This window comes from Catharus ustulatus, chromosome 2 (genome assembly GCF_009819885.2).
Source record: "Catharus ustulatus isolate bCatUst1 chromosome 2, bCatUst1.pri.v2, whole genome shotgun sequence".
NCBI lineage: Eukaryota > Metazoa > Chordata > Aves > Passeriformes > Turdidae > Catharus > Catharus ustulatus.
The window spans coordinates 109,089,743-109,112,065 of record NC_046222.1 but is presented as its reverse complement, the minus strand read 5'-3'; the positions used below and the strand labels follow the sequence as shown (position 1 = coordinate 109,112,065).

The following is a 22,323-nucleotide window of genomic DNA, read 5'->3' as shown; positions in this document are numbered from 1 at the left end:
AGGTATCAGTGAAGATGATCACAGCTGTTAAAAGCATGTTGCCCTTTTTGGCTGAGTTCTGTCACACATTTTGCTGTGTCTGTTCCTAGATTATAATCGGACCACATCCCTCCCACTGCCAATCCATGGGGAGCAGGCTGGCAGTAGCAGCAGTGAGCACGGCTCTGTTTCACCAGACTCTGATGTACAGCATGATGTGTTTTTCGAAAGGCCAAGAAGATCCATTTCAGAGATTCAGACAAAGCATCCCATTTCTCATTTACTAAGGTAAATTATTTGCTTCTCACTTGACAACCTTGAGGGATTCTCTGGATTTAATTCACATTTTATTTTATCTGAGGGCAATATTTTCGCATAATTGTTAGGTAAGCATATGTGTTAATCACTCATTTGCATAGATTACCAGTTAATGTAAATATTGTCTGTATTTAATAATGAACAATCATCCTCTCCTTTAAGGTTTCTATGTACTTATACACTTTCCTTCCTCCTGTGAGTAAATGTCAGTGGTCTTACTGATTGAGTAGATACAGATTTAGAAGTTAAATGAGGGTTTGACCCTTCCATGTGCTCATGACAAAATGGAGGAAAGGGAAAGCATAAATACAGTTCTCCCAAAGTACAAAGCAATACTTTCAAATTAGTATGTCACAGTATGGGTCCAGAAAGAAATTAGTAGTTTCAGCTTTCCTCCCCAAAGCTGACATTAATGTCAGCTTCTTAGCAGGGGAAATCAGCCATGTGGGTTTTGAGTCAGCAAAGGATCTGAACCATCTTCTGTCTCAAAATTAGCATTTACTGGTCTGATCAATCTGCTGCTGAGTTTTTAACCCCAGAAGAATCCTTACTCCCTTCTGGCAGTCCTGGTGCCTTGCTAATGCTGAGGTTTCTCTTGTGCCTGTGCTGGGTGGCTGTCACAGTGTCCCTGATGAGGGCTCAGTCTCGGAGGACAGGAACACCTTGCCTTCTGTGGAGGATAAGGATTCCGGGCTGTTCCTGCTGCGCAAGGACAGTGAGCGCCGAGCAATCCTCTATAAAATCCTTAAGGAAGAACAGGATAAAGTTGCTTCCAATCTACAGGAATGTATTGCACAGGTAATTTCACTTCAGCTCACCTTTTCCCATGTTAAAGGGAAAATAATGAGCCAAGTCAAATTATTTCTTTTCTGAAAATGAATAAATGAAGATGCTTGGATTGTTCCTTCTGAGTATCTTTAATCTTTGGGACCTGTTATTGTGTGAGCTGTTTGCTGTTGTGTGAATGGGTAGCAAACACCACCTGCTAATGGGCTCTTGGTTTTATATGAAGGAGAGGTTTGGGCATTTGATGTGAGATTGTGGAGGGCTGAGGTTAGTGTGTTGGGTGGTTTTGATACTGTCTTTTCTTTTGGCTTTTAAGGATGTGGAGCTAGAACACCACATAGTAAGAGGTATATTCTGCTTTAAAGGTAGAGACCTGATTAACAATTTTTAATAAAACCTTTATTAACTAGGTGCCAAGATTGCAGTACATGAATCTTAATAAAAGCTAAGATAGATATTCTGAAGAGGGGAAGGTTGGTTGGAAAGGTTTAGTTACTGTGAAGAGGAGCAAGAAAAAAAATCATAGGATGGTTAATGCACAGTCAAACATTGCCACACAGATGTAATGGCCTTTTCTTAATGTCCACTTCTGATGTGCCTCTCTGTGGTGAATCTGACTTTTGCTCATCCTCGTCGGTGATTTTTGGGCATCCAGCACACTCGTTTGTGGCACTCTCCCATCATTTATTCTTACTAAAGCTTTGGTTTTTCACTTGGACTGCACTCCCATGAAGGGGACCGTGCTGACTCATGGTATGCTGTCCCCAGCCAACTGTTGACATTTGTGGCTCGGCTGTCAAGCCCTGCTGCTCCATGGTCAGCTCCGCACAGCCCAGGGTTTGCTGCTCCCTGTGCCTCCTTCCCTGGCAAACTGCACCACAGGGACTCCTGTAGGGCTCTACAGACCACAAACTCAGGCTGGGGAAGCAACTGGGGTACATTTCTGCTCTGAGCTTAAACTGCAAAACAGCTGATGGCCTTACAAACAATTAAAATTCAGAGTCAGAAATTATCAGGGCTCCAAGTATATTCCTCAATGAAGGATTATTTAGTAGCAGCAAGTCCTGGTTCAGTCTCCAGCTGTTTTGCAGCACTGCTGTAATCATCTCTTTTCCATAATTTATGTAATACTCCCTTTACCTTTTAATTACAGAGGTTGTTCTTACAGACATTTGGATGGCTTTAATGATGGGGGTTATGGACTGAAAACCATGGAATAAACACAGTCAATTATTGTGTCATTTTAGACCTTTTCTTTACTTGGGATAAATGCATATATAAACTTATTTTTTTCCCTAAGGAAGTCAAATATCTCCATTATTAGAAAGAAGTCCAGATTCAGCTTATTGAAAGGAGAGCATCTAAAAATTTGGATCTCTTAGCGACTCATTTTGCTGTTTTTATGGAGGAGAGCTGCCCTCTGCAGTACATTGCAGGAATGTGTAGATATAATTTGGAACCTCTTCCCTTTGTGACAGCCACAGTAGCAATAGATTTACAGTTTTCTTTTGAAAACAGAAATTGTTCTTTAATTTTTTTTAAGAAAATATAAAAACTAGAGACTTTGCAGAAACAAAAGTTTTGTGATTCTGTTCATCAATGAGAAATATACATAAGCAAAGCTATGTAATTCTAAGAATATTAATGCCACTAAATAGATGTTTAATTACTCTGAATTCATTTGATCTACATTCATTATCTTTTCTCCAGAGCTCTGAAAAACTGCAGCTTTCAGTGGACCACATCAAGCAGATTATTGGGATTTTAAGGGACTTCATACACTCTCCTGAGCAGAGAGTGATGGCTTCTACAATATCCAAGTTAAAAATGGATTTGGACTTTGACAGCACTTCCATCAATCAGATTCATCTGGTGCTGTTTGGATTCCAGGATGCAGTGAGTTCCTTTCCTGATGCAGGGGCAGAGGAGTTTTTTGAAGCATCACAATGGTTTAGGTTGGAAGGGAGCTTAAAGATCATCTATTGCCAACCCTCCTTCCATGGGCAGGGACACCTTTCAGGTTGCTCCTGAGCAAAGCTTATCCCAGGGGTTTGCAGCTTCCCCACTGTTCCTCACTCCTCTCCCTCCTTGTACTGTAGAAGACTTTGAATGTCACAGTCTGGTTTGAAATGGTTTGAAAGCTGTAGCCTAAAACTGTCAAAGCTGTTGTTTAGACTTTGAAAGGTGGGAGGCTTTCAGTGCTGCATGCAGTTTTTACCTTGCAAAGCTTACTATGACTTGGAAAACATGATTCTCTTTTCTAAGGTGTGAGCAAATGGTGTTTACTGCTACTTTTACAGGTGAACAAAGTATTAAGGAATCATTTAATAAGACCCCATTGGATGTTTGCAATGGATAACATCATCCGCCGTGCAGTCCAAGCAGCAGTCACTATCCTTATTCCAGGTAAATCAAAGCAGCTGAAAATAATCCCTTTTTAAAAAAAAAAGTTTTCCACATATCAAAGAGCTGTAGCAAATGGAACAGTTCAGATGTTTACTCTTTCAGCATGCCATTAACTGCACCCCATGTGCCACTCATCAAAAGACATGGGGTCAGAGTGTTGCAGAGAAAGAAGTGTTGATCTGGAGGATTAATGCTGTACTTGCAGTACAAAAGCACATAATGAGGAGATAACCAGCGGTGCTGCACCCCCAGCATGGTCCAACCATGACACAAAAAGGCAAATTAAATTCAGTCCAAGCTGGAGATTTTCCAGTAAGAAAGAAAATTACTCTGTACATATTAATGACATCCAGGGTGGGTAACACTGCACAGGTCTGATTATGTGTTCTGAAAAATTATTAATGAGCTATGGAACTGATGTGTAGAAGGGAGTGCATTAATATGAGGAAGAGGATGATTCTGGCCCATAGATGGACAATAGGGAAAACTACCAGGGGGAGGAAGATAAATGTCTAAGTACACTAGGAATGAGTTAAGTTGGAAATATGCAAGTAGTTTTGTAACTGTTTAAAATGCTGAGCACCCCTTCCAGTATAGGAATGTTCTGAGACACTTAGTGACAGTGAGCCCTTTCAGTCCAAAGTTGCCATGGCTTTTAAAGATAAATTGGCCAAATTTTTTAGGACTTTTTTTGTATGAGAGAGTTCGCAACCGTTCTTTGGTAATAAGGGTGGCCACCTGCAGCAAGTTCTGAGAAATGGGGCTAGAAATTCTCCCTGGAGAAGAGGAATGCTTTGTACACTCTTTGGCCAGGGGCATTAGGGAAAAGCACCCATTTGTTTTCCTGCCATTTAGGAAAGATGCAAGCTTTCAGGGATTTCTCCTTAACCTGTTTTATTGACTGTCTTATTACTCGTATATGATATTTGTCCCCACTTCAACTATGATCTACAGCTCTACCTCTGCTGCTCATTCTTAAATCAGTTGGCATTGCGCACCTGTGCTCCAGCTCACACGAGGTTTCATTACTCCCACTGCTCAGTGCTGCAATAAAGCACATTATGCAGTCTCCCTCACCCACAGTAGCGAAGAACAAACTACACAAACTCTGAAGACAGAATTACCAAAAAATCTGATTCTTCCCCTTTCCTTTTTCCTTTTACCAGAGCTTCGCACTCACTTTGAGCCAGCATCAGAAACTGAATGTGGGGACAAGGATGCTGATGAAGTGGAGGAGAGTTTCCAGCCCTCTGAACAAAATGGGGCTGAGGACGCTGCCATCACATCCGGGGTCAGCACCCTCAGTTTTGTGGTGTCACAAAAGGCTCAGCAGCAGCTCAGCCAGGAGCTGGGCAGACTTAAACATGACACCTTAAGGTAACCCTCCTGTAAAGACTCTGGATGTATGTTCAGGCAGTCTTTGTCAAGCTCTCAGACCATGCTTTCTACACTGATGGGTAATACTTAACCACAGTACTGCTCCCCGATTGCTTTGTGATAAAGCCTTCCAGGAACACGAGTGGATTTGGAATGCACTGGCAGTGCAGTATGGCAACTGGATATCCTTCAGTACAGCTTTTGTTTCTGTGTAATTAATCTGTTAATTGCAGAACGTCACATTGGATTTCCATGGTAATTAGCTTTGTGCAACTGTGCCAGTTTCCTTCCTACTCCTTGCATCTGCCCCAGCTCAGTGTCAGTGCCTCAAAGCTGTTCCTGCAAGGAAAGGCCAGAGCAGCTCTGTCCTGGCTCCTGGGACAGGCTGCCCACTAATGAGCACTACCAGAGCCCTGCCCTGTTTCTTATGGGTTACAAGAGTAGGCTGCTGCCAGCGTGTTAACAGCTGAAGTTCCCATTCTTCTTTATGGATGTGATGTAAATCCATGATCAGAAAGTCACTGGTAAAACATCAGTGTTACATTGTTCAGTAGTAAATTACAGTATAAAGGCAGCAACTCTGCCCAGGGTGGCTGCAAAACAGCAGGAACAGCATTTCTGAGCTATTTACTAAATTCTGCCGGTAAAAACCTTCAAGTGGCACCCATGAGTCTCAGATGACCAAAGAAATCTTTAAAACCATTAGAGATGTTAGTTAAGACAGTACTTCACAAATGCCTCTGTCCTGTGGTACTCATTAAAAATGATAATTCCTTTTCAGTGAGATTAATTCTCAGTGTGGTTGTGTTTGATCTCTCATAAGGCTTTTGGAAAACCTCGTTCAGAAGGAGAGAGAGTATCAGACCCTCTTACGACAATCTTTGGAACAGAAGACTCAGGAATTACATTTGCTTCAATTAAAACTTAAACCCAAAGGTATGAGGTACTGCAGAATTAATATACTAGTTACACAAAAATATATGGGATCGTGTGTTTGTTGAAAGGATGCAAAACCATACAGCTTAAGCTTCAGTTACCTGAAAACAACCACTTTTGCCCTAGTTTTTAAGTGTATTAACCCTTTTTTTCTGTCAAAGATTCCCAGTGGTCTGCAGCAACTTTTAGAGATAATGCAGACCATGAGCTCATGAACTGGCTGAAACAACAAGGAGCAGACTTGGATACCATTAAGAGGGTAAAAATAAAAATCACATTTTGAAAACCCCATAATTTTAGTCATAATTAGCAGTTTGGTTTCAAAGAATGAATATTTATTTATAAACAAATTTGCCTTTTAGTTTGCTGAAGAAGATTACACACTAAGTGCTGTCCTTAATGATATCACCAAAGATGACTTGTGGTATCTTCAGCTGCGGTGAGAAAAACGTTTTTAGTTCATTGTTAGGAGCTTAATTAACATATTTTAAAAACCTTTTAAAGTTTGGTTATTCCAATATGACAGTGACAATTCAGAGGCAACTGTCATCAGCTTTATCTCAGGTTTTCTGATAAAAATTTTCACATCTTAACTGACACTGAGATGCTTTGAGCCATCTGCTTTAGCATTTACCAAGGTTGGGACCTTTTTCTGCACCCTTCACAATGATGGAATCATATGTAAAACAGGCATAAAGAATTTATTTTTCCTACCCATTGATTTGGGTCCTTTTATCATCATTCTGTTAATCCCTGGCTGACCTGGAAGAAGTTTTAGGTATAAACATAAAAAAGTGTAGCTTAACCTGTCTGTCCTTGGGATTTCTAGCTTTTACTTCCTGCTCACTTTAAGGCAATGCTGACAAGGGTGTTTTCCCTAACTGTTCCTTTCCCTTCATGCAGGGGTGGTCTTCGCTGCAGAATCTGGAATGCAATCCTAAACCACCGGCAAACATCTGGCAAGACCTCAGCACAGGTCAATGCTTTGGGAGAACACGAACCGGGAATAAGCAAATGAAATACATTCCCAGCACTTAAATTATTAGATGTATATATTTATATGTACAGTGGCCCTGCAGCTTTTGCACAGTTTTGTAGCTTGTTTGACCATCAGTGTAATACACAGTGAATAGTAACAGCTTTTAAGTCAGTGTCAATGCATTTAAGTTATTTATGATGAGACTAATGCATACAATGCCTGTCAATGTAGTAAAACATTAGCTGAGAAAAGAAGACCCACCTGAATTGGCTTCAGCATTATGAAAACTGTGAGCTTAAAATGTGTTACAGTTCTGCTGGCTGATGGTTTGAGCAGGGAGGGGATATGCCAGAGGATGGCACCTCGTTGTAGATGGATTTATCCAGCTTTTTGTATTAAAGCTACTCTCACTGAACTACTGAGAACACCTGGTGTGATGTTTTCTATTAGTGACTTTTCTGCAGCAAAACCAGAGCATGCAAATGACATTTTTGGTGGGGTTTCTGGGAAAGAGTTCATGAAGCAAAGCAAACAGACCATTAGATAAAGGTTGGTAGAGTTTAATTTTTATTTTTCTTTTTACACTGTACATAACACATACAGTGATCCAAAGAAAGTCAGTAAAGCAAATATATAGCACTTTAAATAAACAACTTTATCTCGACTTAGCTTCTTCTGAAACATTCAGCTTGGTTAAGAAATTCCATACTCAGATGGATTTCCTCTTTTGAAAGAGCTCTTAAATAAGCTTATACAGTTCCTGTAAATGCATTCACTTATTCTTAGGAATAAGTTACACCAATAAAAAGGCCTTTAGCTGACAGACTTGTACTTTATCCACTGATTTGGGCCACGCACTTCAAAGGGTGGCTCATTGAAGTAGATGTGGTGACCCAGTTCTTCCAGGGGAGGCTCTGGGTCAGTGGTAGCAAACTGAGCAGCTTCCTCGATCTCCTTCCTTACTGCCACATCAATTTCCTAAACCAGAAACGCATGCTCATTAGAAGACAGCACAGAAAAAGCATCATAATTTTGAATGTAATTGCTATGATAAAGTATCAGTCAGAATTAGTTAACAATTACTAGAAATATAAAATTAAAAACCTTTAAAAATTCCTTCCCTACTAAACTACATAATTTTAGGTGGTACTGGTACTTACTGACAGAGGAACATGACCCCACTGAGCCTCTATATTTTCTACTCTGATTATGTGAAATACTGTGTCTGTCAGTGACATTATTTTTTTTTTTTTCAACATTACAACATTTGCTTAGAGGGTTTCTCACTCCTTCACTAGGACTCTTCACTATTGGTAACTTCCCTTTCCAAGACTCACCCCCTTCCTTGGGAGTCAAGAAAGCCCAGGTAATTTTGATTTCTGTTAGCTAATGACACCCCCCCCAGCCTTACTGAGCACACAAAAGCAAAAGGCCTTTCCAGCAGAACACAACTTCAGCAGCTGCTCTGCAACAAAACTTCACCTATAAAAGTGATGTTAAAGCAAACGTTAAAGAACTTTAAAGAAAGCCCTGCATGCTGCTAGTGAAGTGCTTTCTGGAGATCATCAGTGTGTGACTGCTCAAGAGCTTCCTTACATAGCAACTAAAACCATACCTTTAGTTCTTCAACACTAGCAAGGTTGTTGTTGACCATTCTGTCCTTCAGCAAAGTAATGGGATCACTTTTGCTTCTCACTTCCTGAATTTCCTCTCTAGTACGATAGCTAGGAACAAGACAGGCAAAGACATGAACCCTGGAGCAGAGCTCTGGAGCAGTTCTGGACACAGCTCACTTTTAGAAAAAGAGTCCAAAGAGTTGTCAGGGATGCAATAACAACACAGAACATTCATCACCCAAAGGATGACACAGCAACAGCCAGAGGCCTCTGGAGACAGATCTGGAAATGCCAACTGGGCAGAAGCAACTCCAGACTCAAGGGAAAGGAAAGCAAACACAACCTGAGACAGTTATCCTGAAGGGCCATATTTCCTCCTAATCCCTGCCCCCAGGGAGGGTGCTGCAGGACTGGAACATGCTACCAAGTCACTGCAAGTTTCCAGTGATGCCCTGGGATACACCTCTACTTCATGCAGACATATTCAGCTTTGCAGTTGGAGCAATGCCCAAATTTCTCTAGCACCTGGCTGTATTTTTAGGAGGTGTTCCACTTGTCTGGGCAGTCTAAACTCTTCTGTAACTTCACCTTACAGGATTTTAATTCTCTTAAAACCCCAGAAAAGCATGATCCTTTTCAGCCAAAACGTCATTAGTACATACCGTAAGGTCACACTGAAAGCAGAGTTCATTAATAGAGCGCATAGAAGTTTAACTGACTTTGTGCTTGTTCTAAACACACATCTTTTAATTCTGCACTAAAACAAGTGTGTTATATGGCCACAAATTACCAGCTGAACAAGATGAATGAGCAGGCTGCATCTGACATTTGATTTAAACACTGAATTTCAGTTTAATCTCTTACAATTTGACCATCAATATTTCTTCTCAGTGAAAAGAAAAAAGGAAGAATGCAACAGTACCTTATTCCAGGGTCACTCATACTGTGGCCATGGTAACGATATGTCTGTAACTCCATCACAAGAGGACCCTTGAAATGAAAAGCAATACGGAGTGTTTCCACCATGAGTGACCAACTTGTTACAGCAGCAACTATTTGCTAGAGCTGAACTACACCAGTGATCAATTATTTTTATTCAATAGGTTTTTCTCAGTTTAATTTACATAATATTAGCACATATAGTTTAACACAGTAAAATGGTACCTAATTCTTTTCAAATGAAAGCACATGCTGATATTGTAAGCATTTATTTCATGTTCTGATTCAGCAGCTTTACAATTTCCTTCCTTCCACCATTACTCAGAATATTTCAAATCACCCACTGTTTCTCACAGAACCTTCCTTACTTCAAGGATTAAAAATTTTCAAAACCAGTGTTAGCATATTTGGGTGACACACCCTAATATTTACTCACAAAACCTTAATTTCACTTTCCATTTCTTGCCAATATAGAATGATTATTACCTTCCTTGATGCTTCCCCTAACTAAACATAAAGATCACAACTGTCTGACAGTCGTAACAGCTTTCACAACAGAGTGTAACTATGGTAGAAATGGGAAAAATGACAGTATAAATAATAAATATTACATGTTTGGTTAATACAAATTGAGAAACTACTTATGCAGCAATAGCTTGGAAGAATTCCACCCATGGAGAAGGAATGCCAATTACAGACTTACATTTCCAGCTCTACAGTAGTCAGCTGCAAACTTTACTGCTTCTCGGACACAGAGAATATCCATGCCATCCACCTGATGAGAAAAGACACATTAAGGCAAAAAAATCACAGCCTCCAAACTTCCAATCTCAGTATTTCCTCAAGTGGAATAGAATTCAGCTTCAAGTAAATATATGTAGAAATAAAAGAAATACCTATGTATGCACTGTGTAGTATGTGCACACACATTCCCCATCAAAAAACACCTGTACTCACTCTGAGCCCTGGAATGAAGTATCCTCTTTTGTAGTAGTCAGTGCTGGCTGCAGCTCTTTCAACTGATGTTCCCATTCCATAACGATTGTTCTCACAGACAAAAATACAAGGCAACTTCCATAAGGCAGCCATGTTGTATGTTTCAAATATCTGGCCCTGAAAGAAAATTAAGGTAGTCTCATTAGGGAGCTCAGCATTCAAACATTAGGTTCTACTGAAAATCCTTCAGTTGCAGAGATGTAGAAATGTTAATACTAAAAGTGATCTGAAACCAGCCATTTGCTATAGCTCAGAAGGAATAAAAGTGATGCTACACTATAAAAGGTAACTTTCATCTCAGCCAGTGGCTTATAGAAGTTAATTTTTAAGCCTGAATCAGTATCTGTGTTAGGGTAGCACAAAACCTTCAACTTTAACTTAGGTATTTCTGCAAAAGTCATAAAAAAAACTCTTGACAATTGAGTAACCTGGCAAGATGCTGCTACAGCAAAAGTTAAGTTTGACAGCAGTGACTGCATCAGCCTTGTTGCTCCGAGTCAAATTTAGGGAAAACCACAAACTGAGATCTCCACCTGTGCTTTCAAAGTGTGAAACTATCAATGGTGCACTCTAAATCACCAACTGCTTATCTGGTTTATTGTCTCAGCTGATAACATGAAGAGACTGGCTGGAATGTCAACAGTAACTGGCTCTGCCAGAATGCTCTGTCCTCCTCTCCTGTCTTAAGAAACTTGATTTTTACATCTCTCCCTATCCAGCAGCACTGTCATCTTCAATGCCATCCTTCAGAGCTATCCTTACAACACAGACACTTCAGTGTATCACACTTAGGTGAGCTGTGCACTACTGGAAAGAGAATGAAGAGTAACTGAGAACCCCTCCTCCCAAGACTCGTGTACCATTCACATAATTAACCATTAGCCTCACTCACTCCCTGAGTATGCAGAGTGCTCCAGAACAGAAGAAGCCAAAAAGCTTTGGGAAAGGACATATGTATACACAAGTCCAAAATATGATAAAAAACTGCAGGCACATGCTACATTCCTGACGTATAAAGACCACCTAGCAATTAACTTCTTAACTGTTCACCTGAATCACCCCTCTGAGGACTACACAATTGTTGGAACACATCCCTGCTCAAACACCTAAGACAACTCAAATAAGAGGTGGCCATGTCCAAAATCTGCAACATGCCTGGTCACCTCCATGGAGTTCATCAACACTGCCCGGGTTGCAGGTACATAGGGAGGGCAAAATGTGCTCTTCCACCCCTTGGAGTAAAGGCAGAGCTCACAGAGCACAGAAGGAAAATTCACTCCCCCCAGCCATACTCCCTTACCTGATTGGCTGCACCATCCCCATACAAGGCCACGCAGATTTCGTTTTTACCGAAGTATTTACAGGCCAGAGCAACCCCAGCTCCAAGAGGAACCTGCCACAGAGTACAGGACAAAACATTTTTGAACAACATTTAAAGGAGTTGAAGATAGGCAGCCTGTGAACTTTAAGGAGACATTTAGGGTGACAGAGACCTGCTCAACAAACAAGCTGTTACCCACCCCCCTTTTTTACAAATGTTATTGCAGCCAAACATGAACAGAATTCTCAATTTGAATTATTTTTGCTACAGCTGACAAAATGGCGAGCACTCCAGAATAAGGCATACCAGCAATGGTATCTGCATACAAGCTCACACACCACAAAAACTGAGAGGAAACACTGAGAGGCCACAGGACACGAGCTAAATTCTGCTTGTGCTTTATAACAGAAGTCACATATATACCTGAGCACCAACAATACCATTGCCGCCGTAAAAGTTTTTGGTATACATATGCATTGATCCTCCTTTTCCCTTTGCACATCCTCCTTTTCGACCTGAAACATGAATAACAAGCAATTTATTCTTTGGAAGAAAAACACTATACAAATGGAAACATCTAATTCAGTTCCTAAAGGTAATAACACTAAGATGATGATGTGTGTGGAGTTAGGACATGATGGCCTCTCTCATAAGAAAAGGGCAGAAAACAGAACAATAAAGAAAGCATAATTCTGGAAATATGGATGAGATTCAGAAATTTCAAAACTAACCAAAAGCACTTTCAGATAAATATGGGGGTGTTTTTTTAAAAGACAACAAGGTCTCATATAAGTAATCTGCAAGAAGTATATTATTACTTTTGGCTTCTGCAACAAAAGTAAGAATAATGTTCCAAATTACAGTAATTTCACGACCATAAGGCGCACCGGACTATAAGGCGCACCCCCCGGGAGTCAGCAAAATTTGCAACTTTGTAGATCAGATAAGGCGCACCGGACTATAAGGCGCACTTTTTTTTTGCCGCAAAGATACGAGCCATGCGCAACAAAGTAACGAATTAGTAACGGAAACCCGAGATCGTGGAGTTTACTGGAAGGAGCACAATTTAGAAACATTTTTCACAGAGTGTAGGCTTTCAAAGGCAGCCCCAGGCGCCCTCCTCGTGCACTGGGCCCTGGCACTCCCGCCTGCCCCTGGTGCCGGCAGGCGTGGCTTGGCGCAGCCGCGGGGCCGCCTCTTCCTCACGGCTCCGTGCTGCCGCGATGCTGTTTCCCCTCGCGGCTCTGCGGAGCCACTGTGCCGTTCCCTCGCTCGGCTCGGTGCTCCTGCCGTGCCGTTCCTTCGCTCGGCTTGACGCTCCTGCCGTGTTGTTCCCCCTCGACGCTCCGCGGAGCCACCCCCGCGCCCGTCCCCGCTCGGCAAGGCAGCGCAGCCGCCCCAGCGCCCGTCCCCGCTTGGCTCGGCGGCACAGCCTCCCTGGCGCCCGTCCTCTCGGGGCACGGTGGCGTGGGCGCCATGGCGTCTATCCTCTCCGGGCACGGCAGTGCGGCCGCCCCAGCGCCTGTCCCCTGCTCAGCACGGCGGTGCAGCTACCCCGGCGCCTGTCCCCACTTGGCAAGGCGGCGCGTCCACCCTTTCGCCCTTCCCCGCTCGGCTCGGCGGTGCAACCGCCCCAGCGCCTGTCCCCGCTCGGCTCGGCCGCGCAGCCTCCCTGGAGCCCGTCCTCTCGGGGCACGGTGGCGTGGGCGCCATGGCGTCTGTCCTCTCCGGGCACGGCAGTGCGGCCGCCCCAGCGCCTGTCCCCTGCTCAGCACGGCGGTGCAGCCGCCCGGCCGCCTGTCCCTGCTCGGAAAGGCGGCGCCGCTGTCTCGGTGCCTGTCCCCGTTCGGCACAGCTGCGCGACCACCCCGGCGCCTGTCCCCGTTCAGCAAGGCATCACAGCCGCCCCAGTGCCCGTCCCCGCTCGGCTCGGCCGCGCAGCCTCCCTGGAGCCCGTCCTCTCTGGGCACGGTGGCGTGGGCGCCATGGCGTCTGTCCTCTCCGGGCACGGCAGTGCAGCCGCCCGGCCGCCTGTCCCTGCTCGGAAAAGCGGCGCAGCTGTCTCGGTGCCTGTCCCCGTTCGGCACAGCTGCGCGACCACCCCGGCGCCTGTCCCCGTTCAGCAAGGCATCACAGCCGCCCCAGTGCCCATCCCCGCTCGGCTCGCCGGCACAGCCTCCCTGGAGCCCGTCCTCTCGGGGCACGGTGGCGTGGGCGCCATGGCGTCTGTCCTCTCCGGGCACGGCAGTGCGGCCACCCCAGCGCCTGTCCCCTGCTCAGCACGGCGGTGCAGCTGCCCCGGCGCCTGTCCCCGCTCGGCAAGGCGGCGCGTCCACCCTTTCGCCATTCCCCGCTCGGCTCGGCGGTGCAACCGCCCCAGCGCCCGTCCCCGCTCGGCTCGGTGGTGCAGCCGCACCAGCGCCCGTCCTCTCGGGGCACGGTGGCGTGGGCGCCATGGCGTCTGTCTTCTCGGCGGCCGCGGGGGCTCGGCCGTCGCCGCTTCTCGGCGGCCGTGGGGGCTCCGGCGGCGCCGCTTCTCGGCGGCCGTGGGGGCTCCGGCGGCGCCGCTTCTCGGCGGCCGCAAGGGGCTTCCCTGCCGCCGCTTCTCGGCGGCTGCGGGGGCTCAGCCGCCGCCGCTTCTCGGCGGCCGCGGGGGCTCCGGCGGCGCTGCTTCTCCGCGGCCGCAAGGGGCTCCGGCGGCGCCGCTTCTCGGCGGCCGCAAGGGATTTCCCCGTCGCTGCTTCTCGGCGGCCGCGGGGGCTCTGGCGGCGCCGCGATTCGGCGGCCGCGGGGGCTCCGGCCGCGCCGCTTCTTGGCGGCCGCGGGGGCTTCCCCGATGCCGCGATCCACCGGCCGCTGGGGCTTCGCCGCCGCCGCTTTATGGCGGCCGCAGCGGCTCGGCCGGCGTCGCCTTTTGGCGGCCGCAGGGGCTTCACTGCCGCTGCTCCGATGCCGCCGCCGGGCGGGCTCTGCTCAGGGCTGTTGCGGGCTCGCACTTCTTGTTCCCTCCGCGCCCGGGTCAGGGCCACCCGGGTTCTTGTTTCCCCCTCGCCCGGGCCAGGGCCGGCGCCGCCCGGCTTCTCGTTCCCCCAGCGCCCATGGTGGCGCCACCCAGCTCCTTGTTCCGCCCAGGCCAGGACTGGCGTTGGCTCCCTCCCTCCCCTCTTGGCTCCTGCCGGCTGTGGCCGCCCGCTCCCGCCCCCGCTTGCGACACGGTGCTCCCGCGGCACCGCCCCCCCATTGCGGTTTGCACTTCCGGTTTGGCAAATTTCGCAACTTTGTCCCTCAGATAAGGCGCACCGGACTATAAGGCGCACTTCCGGGTTCAGGGAAAAAATTTAGTCAAAAAGGTGCGCCTTATAGTCGTGAAATTACTGTAATTGCAATAATTTAGACTTGTCTTCCCTTTGACAACAACCATATGTAAAAATCACCAACAGGACACCAAAAAACCCCCCAACAGCTAGTAATTTCCCATTCCACCACAATATAAACACTAGTCACCCAGCCCAGCTTTATTCAAGGTGCAGTTTGAAGATAACCACTGACCCATGAACCATTACAACAAACCCTATTTAAATAAGCCCATCTAAGAACACGGAATTTCTCATCAGCCCATTCCATTTCCTATTCTTATGTCTCGTTACCATTCACAGAAGATTGCATTTTATTTCTAAAAAGCACACCTTGTCTCGTTTTTTTACATTAGCCTTAGTGTTTATTTCAGAAGTGAGTCTCTTTCTGAAATTTGTACTTCTCTTTCTTACTTTACAGTGATCTTTTTTATTGTTGATATTTATCATATCTTTCCTATGTTTACGAATTGGTTTTGTGGGAGCTGCTACAGATTCTGCCAGCTATGATCAAAGAAGATAAGAAGAACAGTTTTATGAATAAGTGCAATTTACCTTTAGTAGGCTCCCTCCACTTTTTGTACAGTCACTTCTTGTATTTATAATGTATTTAAGAACTCCTGATTAACCAATGCTACTTTTTGCTACCTTTTCTATTTTTCTTAGAACACAAACTCATTTCTCAAGAAATTGTCAATTCTCCTGAAACGTCCTTTTCTAAAGCTTCCTATAGGAATGTTTTCCTATGTTTCCTATAGGATCTTACCTACTGGTTTTATTTTGGATGACTATGCTTCCTTCTCCTTCAAAGATTTTTTAATTCTGTCATTTCCTGGTCATTGTAACTCATGCTGTCTTTCACTCTGGCACTTGTATTCAAGATCTTTCTTTGGAAGAATGGGCTCTAGCAGCAGTTCTCTCTAAGAAATTTCCCCAAGTGTCATTTTTCTGGAATAACAGTCTCTTTACTGCAGCTGCTCCTTCTCAATTAAAAGAGGCCCAATAAAGTCAAGCATAATGTTATAGAAAATTATGTGTGTCATGAAATCAAAAAAAAATAAAAATCCCACCATATTATCACTCGTATTTGTAGTTTCAGGGCCCATAGTTGGCTTCAGTCATGACAATCTCCCCATTTACTTTCTGACTTACCAGTATCCAGTGACACTTGCAAATCAGACACCACTGGATCCTGGTTTTGTGCACATTACAGATATGCATTCTTAGCACACACAATTCTTAGTTTACAAAATCACACTGCTTGTCAACCCCCAAACAGACTTTCCTATACTAACATTTTACAGACTTTCCTATACTAACATTTTAAGCATGCAGGTTCTCAGATCAAGTCTTTATTATACCAGTGATTCATAAAGGTCTTCAAGCTCCTTGCTCATTTTTCACTTCTGGCATCTGTTCATAGATCTCGTGAGTTCATCAGGCTGATCCTCTCTTCCCTGCACCATCCTCAACTCTACTGTGGTCAACCATCTCTCCTTTCTGCAAAATCTCCATCTCAATTATTATTTAATACTCTTGTTACAGTCAAATTTTCCCAAACCAGTCAGTTTATCATTATAGACAACGTTTACCTGTCTTCCTAAAACTTCATCAGCACAATTCTGAAAATCAAGGTCTGTCTACTAGGGAGGATAATGTCCTGTCCCACTGAGAGCAAACGCCTACCATCAGCAAGTTCAAAACTGCTGCAGCACAATGAATACAGCATATGGTACCAAGAAAAATCTCATGAAATTGTGCTTTAGAAGCACCAGCACTTGAATATTCCTTATTTGTAAATTTTCACAGTAAAAATCACTGATTCACAAAATTGAAACAACTGATCCATTCTGCTGTGTCACTAAACTGCTCCTGAAGGCCCAGTATACTCTGTGTATCAGCATCACTTTGAGCAAAAAATTCTGACACAAGCACAGCAGCAAGTGATCCTCACTCCACTGAGCACAAACCTGTAAGCTCCGCAAGAATCTCCCGGACAGACACTCCTCGGGTGAAGGTGAAGCCGTGGGCTCTGTACGCTGTTATCACATGGTCTGTGGGATTTATTGCAGCCTCAATTCCCACACAGCAAGCCTCCTGTAACACAGGACAAGCAAGTTTAGCAATGAAGAAAAACACACAGCTGCCACAGTCAGCACTGTGGCACACTGCTGATCCCACACACATCAAATACTGTCAGGTCACATGAAGAGCAGAGATACAGGGGACTGACTTAAATCCCAAGAGCTGGTGACAGGCCTGGAGCTACAATAGCCTTGGGCTCCCAATTCCAACCTGACTGACTAGCAAAGACACATAGAAGGGGAACAAGAATCTGCAAAAATCTGAAGAATTCTCCCCTCTCAGTGAAGTATCTCAACAACCACAATTCAAAAACAGACAGCAAAGTTTCAGTCAGTTCATGAAGTCTCTTATCCTGGCTGTTGCTTTTCAGTGGGCACATGATCCATGAGATACAGAAACAAATGCCATCAATGAAACTTGAGGGGGAAAATGTTGCTCTTCCAATGTGTTCATTCCTCACATTCAGCTGATCTTCAGCTGCACTGTGCTCTTCCCCATCTTTGCGTCTCTCCTCCCTCCTCTCTGTCCCTCTCCTCTCAAAATGCACACAGATACTCAGTTCTACATCCTCCACTCTATTAAAATCCCTACATTAAATAAGGTAAGACAATATAAAATCTCCCGGCCAAAGGTTCTTACTTGACCATCATATAAGTGGCAGAAGCCACGAATAATCTTCTGCTTGTAGAGCTGGTCAGACTTGAGCTCCATGCGCCGGATGGTCTGCATGGTCTTGTAGTACTGGAGCCCCTCCTCTCGAGTCATCACTGCCGTGGTGCCGGGCCCTTTCTCCAGCCGATGGAGGTCACACGGCTGCAAGGTTAAACAAGTCAGTATTTCCTGAAAATCATCTGTCCTATTTATTACTTAAGTTTTTATGATCTGCATTTTCAAATTCAGAGTGTAATTCCTTTTAAAAAAACCAGCAAAACCTAAACTCATAGGTCAGAACAACTGTGCACTGTTTCAAAATTTAGGGAAATAAAACCCTTACTTTTAATAGACAGATTTCTACTCACAAAATAAAGCCTCGTTATTCCTACAACCAGAAGATGAAACTAAAGTCCTCTGGAAATATGGCAAAAAGCACACTTTCAGGGTTGTTGCACACCAAATATTTGGTAAGAGCTACAGAGGCTTAGTGAAGAGGTACGAAAGATCAAGAGTTTCCTCTGCTAAAGTCTGTAAGATCTGGCCCTAAGACTGGCCCTCACCTCTGCTACCTCTGTTATAAATAAACAGCAAGTTCAGTGAAGAGACTAAACAAATTGTTCTGTCCATGCAGATTAAATGGTTAAAATATTTCTATATAGGTTAAAGATAGTTTACCTCAAAGGAAAAGTCACTCCAGAGCAAATCCACTGACACCTAAATAAAATGGACATAACACCTGGGGACACTACTCAATGTAACTCTGCTTCAAAGTTCACAGAACAACAGAAACTCTGGAGTCTTTTCAGAAACACAGGACCAAACATTAAACCTTGTATCTATTCAAAAAATACTTTTCATATAAACATACATTCCTTCCCTTCCACCTGAAACAATTTTCATACTTTGCAGGCACAGCCACACAGGAAGAGGGGTAGAAAACAGTCCAAATTATTTCTTTCAGATTTTCTTTCATCACTTTCTGAATGAAACACCCGCACAAAAGCTACTGCCAATAGAAACATCGCTTTTTCCTAAGACCCAGCCATACTGGAAAGTAGGCAGAGTATAAAACACATTTTCTGAGCTGCACCAAGTCAAGCATTGAAAGGATGCCATATTTTTTCCTCAAAAAACCCATACAGACCTCAACCAGCTGCATGTTGGGCAGCAAATGCCTAATTGTCTGAAAAGCATGAAGGAAACAACAGAACGAAACAGAAAAGGTTCTTTAGCTCCTTTCTGACTCTGTTCTCACAGCTGCATTGCAATACCACAGCTGCAAAAAATCACAACTTCACATTCTTAAGAAACAAGTAACGTTAGCACATGCGGCCAACACAGTATTTCCAGCTGCTCTTAGTAATCAGGTCAGATAGTGAGGGGTTTGGTTCTGGAAATTCAAACAGTATTTTCTAAGAAAGAGATATGGGGACCAGTCCATCAGGTTAAGATCTATAACAAATGCTTACAAAGAATATCAGTATTAAGTGCTCTTCTTTACCTTAATCTCAAATGTAGCTTCACTTGCAAAGTCTCCATAGTTACGTGATGCTACCATTACTCGAGCAGCCTTAAAAAAAAAAAGACAAAACCAAAGCATGAGAAATGTTTAAACGTAATTATCAAGTAAAAGTTTGTGACTTTTCAAGTAGTTTCTAAGAGTACTCCCAAACTGAAATAACCTAGAAATTAGACTCACCAGGGGCATATCCCACAAGACTAGGGAACTTTTATTCTGTATGCCAAACTCCTTTAAAATCCAGTATTTAAAATTAAGAATAGAAAAATATAATTTAAACTGGCAATACCGTTGATTATCTAAGATAAATGCAGTAGGTTTCAAAACACTGAAGAGCCACAAAAATAACTGTTTATCCCTTCACATGCCAGGCTGACAATATAAGGAGAGACAGCCAATGCAGACTTTGATTGCTGACTCTCTGTGCTGACTGGAATTTTGCCTTGATAGAACAAAAACAAACAAACAAACAAACAAACAAAAAACCCTAAAAACAAGCCAACAAAAAGAATCCAGCAGATATCTGAAATATAAGCTACTCTCACTTTTTCTTTCCAATAGGAAGAGAAATTGGGGGTATTCAAAGCCATAACAATGGAGAGAGCATAATTTCAGTAATGCAGAAGCACAGAAGGTACCTGAGGATACAAGAAACACAGAACAACAGAAAGGGTGACATGGTAGGGGAGAGACAGGAAGGATATTTAAAAACATTACTGGTTTCTCTTAAAGAATGAACACATGCTATTGACTAATGAATGGTGGTGATCTTAGATGACTTTAGCAAGTTTCACTGCAGCATCAGATGGGATGGGCCCATGTCCATGCATGCTCTGTGGCCACAGTGTAAGGAACTACATCTTTAGTGGCAAGACTGTACTGCTAATTAACTTACACAAAAACTTCAGCAGCTCCTGCAGCGAGGGAATTCATACACATTTAGCTGAAGGTACATTCCACCAAAATTTTGAGAATGTTCAGTTCACCATCTCCAAAAAAGGTCTGATTGACATGTGTGAAGCTTGGGACAAAATTCTCAACCCATCCTGGTTTTACCTCCTCTGTTGCATATTGATTGGATTTATCAGTAACACCGCCCTCATTCACCCTGTCCTGTTATCAGATCAAATATTTAGAGTTCTAATTTAATCCAAGTTTCTACACTATTTACCACAATGCATCAGTATTATGGGTGAAGACAAGCTATTTTACTTCTAGAGCTGGAAGTAAATCCGCAGTTTGGATTCGGGGTATCACGGCATGGCTGGGGTTGGGAGGGAACTCTTTAGGCCACCTGGTTAAACTCTCTGCCTTGAACAGGACATAACAGCACACTGACAAGTCTGAACAAAAGCCCTGGTACATGGGTCACCTATCAAAATGGGCCCTGGTACATGGGCCACCTATGGTACACCTATCAAGAGTAAACCTTGACAAGACTGATTGAGGTCTTACCTCACTAACGGCTCCCTAGGTTAGCAGCATTTGGAAGGGAAAAAAAAAAAAAAAAAAAAAAAAAAAGGAAGAAGAGTAAGTAGCTGCACCAAATAACGAGGGCAGAAGTCAACAAATTATTATCCAACTAGAACAGAACACTGCACTATGGTTGTTTCCATACACAGAAATCCATCTGTACACTCTGGAAAATCCTCAAAGCATATATGAGATACTGCTTTATGGATTAAGTCTACCTGTATTTATTTGGTAATTTATGCCTTCACTACAGAGGCATAGGAACAATTCAAGACAAATATTTACATATTTGGTAAGCAGTAGGGTCTGAACCAGATCTACTTTGGCATTCCAGGAAAGCACAGGATGTCCAGAGTAGGCCAAGTACTTGTAGTAGGGGACTAATTTTAGGCACCCATATTTGCAAAATTTAATCTAGAGATTTTATTTGTGAATTAGGAAACACTCCTAGATATACAGCCCCAAGACAGATAGGAAGGGCTTCCAGTAAATGTTCTCCCTTGTGTTATTCTGATGGATCCAGACATCCAGAAGCAGTGAATGCTTCAGAACGGAGGTACAGCAACACATCTGCTCTCCATGGCAAAAAGGCAGCTGATTGCTAGTGACCAATAAGCACCTTTTAACATTTTTTAGCAGGGTTTATTTTTCCTCATGGCCACAGTCATTACAGTGGAATAAGCAGAATGAAGTGGTAAAAGTACGATTTTTCACACAAGAGAGATAAAATACAACAAATGACTCACACTAATAACAAAATTTACAAACTTTGAAAGAAAATTCATGCAGAGACTGAAAGGGGCTGTGGGCTGAGCAAAGGGATGTCAAGCAGTTTAGCCAGACGCTGAACTGCAACCGGGCCGAGGAGATCCCCCCGAGGGCCCTGACCTGTGCGGTTCAAGTGTACAAAAATAACACCGATCAAAGCCCTGCGCCATTATCGCTTTAAAAAGCGAGCTCCCGCACCCGGCGACCATTTTACTGTCACTCGGGATCGGGATCGTCACGCAGAGTGGGGGACAGAAAAACCACGCTGTTTCTTTTTTTCTTTAATTTTTCTTCAGTTTTCCTGTTTTTAGCCCCCGGAGCCACGCTGCCGTTGGGCTGTTCCCAGCTCCGCCCGTGCCCCGCGCGCCCCTCCCACACCGCACACGGCGGGGCGCGCACCGGCACCGGCCGGGCCGGCAGCGCCCGCGCTCAGCGGCTGCACTCACCGTCCTCCCGGCGGCCGCCGGGCCCTGCAGCACCCGGGAGAGCGCGGCCAGCAGCATCTTGCGCATGGAGCGGGGAGGGTCGGCAGCGCCTGGCGCGGAACCCCGTCCTCGGCTCTCCTTCAGCCGCCGCCGCCTCGGCCGCAACCGGCGCCTGCCCTGCCTCCCCCGCCCTGCGCATGCGCGGGCCTGCGCTGCGGCGGCGGCTCGGGCAACGCCCCCTGCCGGGCGCCAGAGCCAGAATGTCATTAAAGGTCATTAAAGGTCATTAAATGTGGGAAAGATCGGATTTCCCGCAAAACCTCGGAGTGCGGCGAGCACCGAACCTCGGGGCTCCTGCGCACCTTGCGCAGCCTAGACACTAGGAAGAATTTT

General features: G+C 44.5%; 2 protein-coding genes across 3 annotated transcripts in view; one reads left to right on the top strand and one right to left on the bottom strand.

The window, feature by feature from the left end:
* Positions 1-7,397, top strand: part of MAP3K15 (mitogen-activated protein kinase kinase kinase 15) — an 86,445-nt gene extending 79,048 nt beyond the window's left edge. The window contains exons 21-29 of the mRNA XM_033052336.1: positions 90-267; positions 921-1,095; positions 2,794-2,979; positions 3,384-3,489; positions 4,656-4,866; positions 5,690-5,802; positions 5,964-6,061; positions 6,165-6,241; positions 6,706-7,397. Of these exons, the coding sequence (XP_032908227.1) occupies positions 90-267; positions 921-1,095; positions 2,794-2,979; positions 3,384-3,489; positions 4,656-4,866; positions 5,690-5,802; positions 5,964-6,061; positions 6,165-6,241; positions 6,706-6,820 (1,259 nt within the window). The 3' untranslated portion in view covers positions 6,821-7,397. The remainder of the gene's footprint in view (positions 1-89; positions 268-920; positions 1,096-2,793; positions 2,980-3,383; positions 3,490-4,655; positions 4,867-5,689; positions 5,803-5,963; positions 6,062-6,164; positions 6,242-6,705) is intronic.
* Positions 7,326-22,125, bottom strand: PDHA1 (pyruvate dehydrogenase E1 subunit alpha 1). Of its 2 annotated transcripts, XM_033052337.1 has the most exons (12): positions 21,952-22,120; positions 20,720-20,734; positions 19,247-19,315; positions 17,731-17,904; positions 16,977-17,103; positions 12,077-12,168; positions 11,633-11,725; positions 10,294-10,449; positions 10,040-10,111; positions 9,320-9,387; positions 8,397-8,505; positions 7,326-7,759 (listed from the first exon to the last, which is right to left on the bottom strand). In XM_033052337.1, the coding sequence occupies exons 1-12, from the start codon at positions 22,015-22,017 to the stop codon at positions 7,595-7,597; spliced, it is 1,206 nt and encodes a 401-aa protein (XP_032908228.1). In that variant the 5' UTR covers positions 22,018-22,120; the 3' UTR covers positions 7,326-7,594. The 2 variants fall into 2 exon arrangements, with proteins under 2 accessions (XP_032908228.1, XP_032908229.1); XM_033052338.1 differs by lacking the exon at positions 20,720-20,734 and having other exon boundaries at positions 21,952-22,125.
* Between the last annotated feature and the right edge of the window lie 198 nt (positions 22,126-22,323).

What these genes read in the sequence shown, in the direction of transcription:
- PDHA1 (XM_033052337.1), bottom strand. Translation starts at nt 22,017, where the DNA reads ATGCGCAAGATGCTGCTGGCCGCGCTCTCCCGGGTGCTGCAGGGCCCG. An exon ending in ATGGTATTGTTGGTGCTCAG is followed by an intron (nt 11,726 to 12,076) that starts GTATATATGTGA and finishes ACTCTGTGGCAG; the next exon opens with GTTCCTCTTGGAGCTGGGGT. An exon ending in ACTTCATTCCAGGGCTCAGA is followed by an intron (nt 10,112 to 10,293) that starts GTGAGTACAGGT and finishes TTTTCTCATCAG; the next exon opens with GTGGATGGCATGGATATTCT.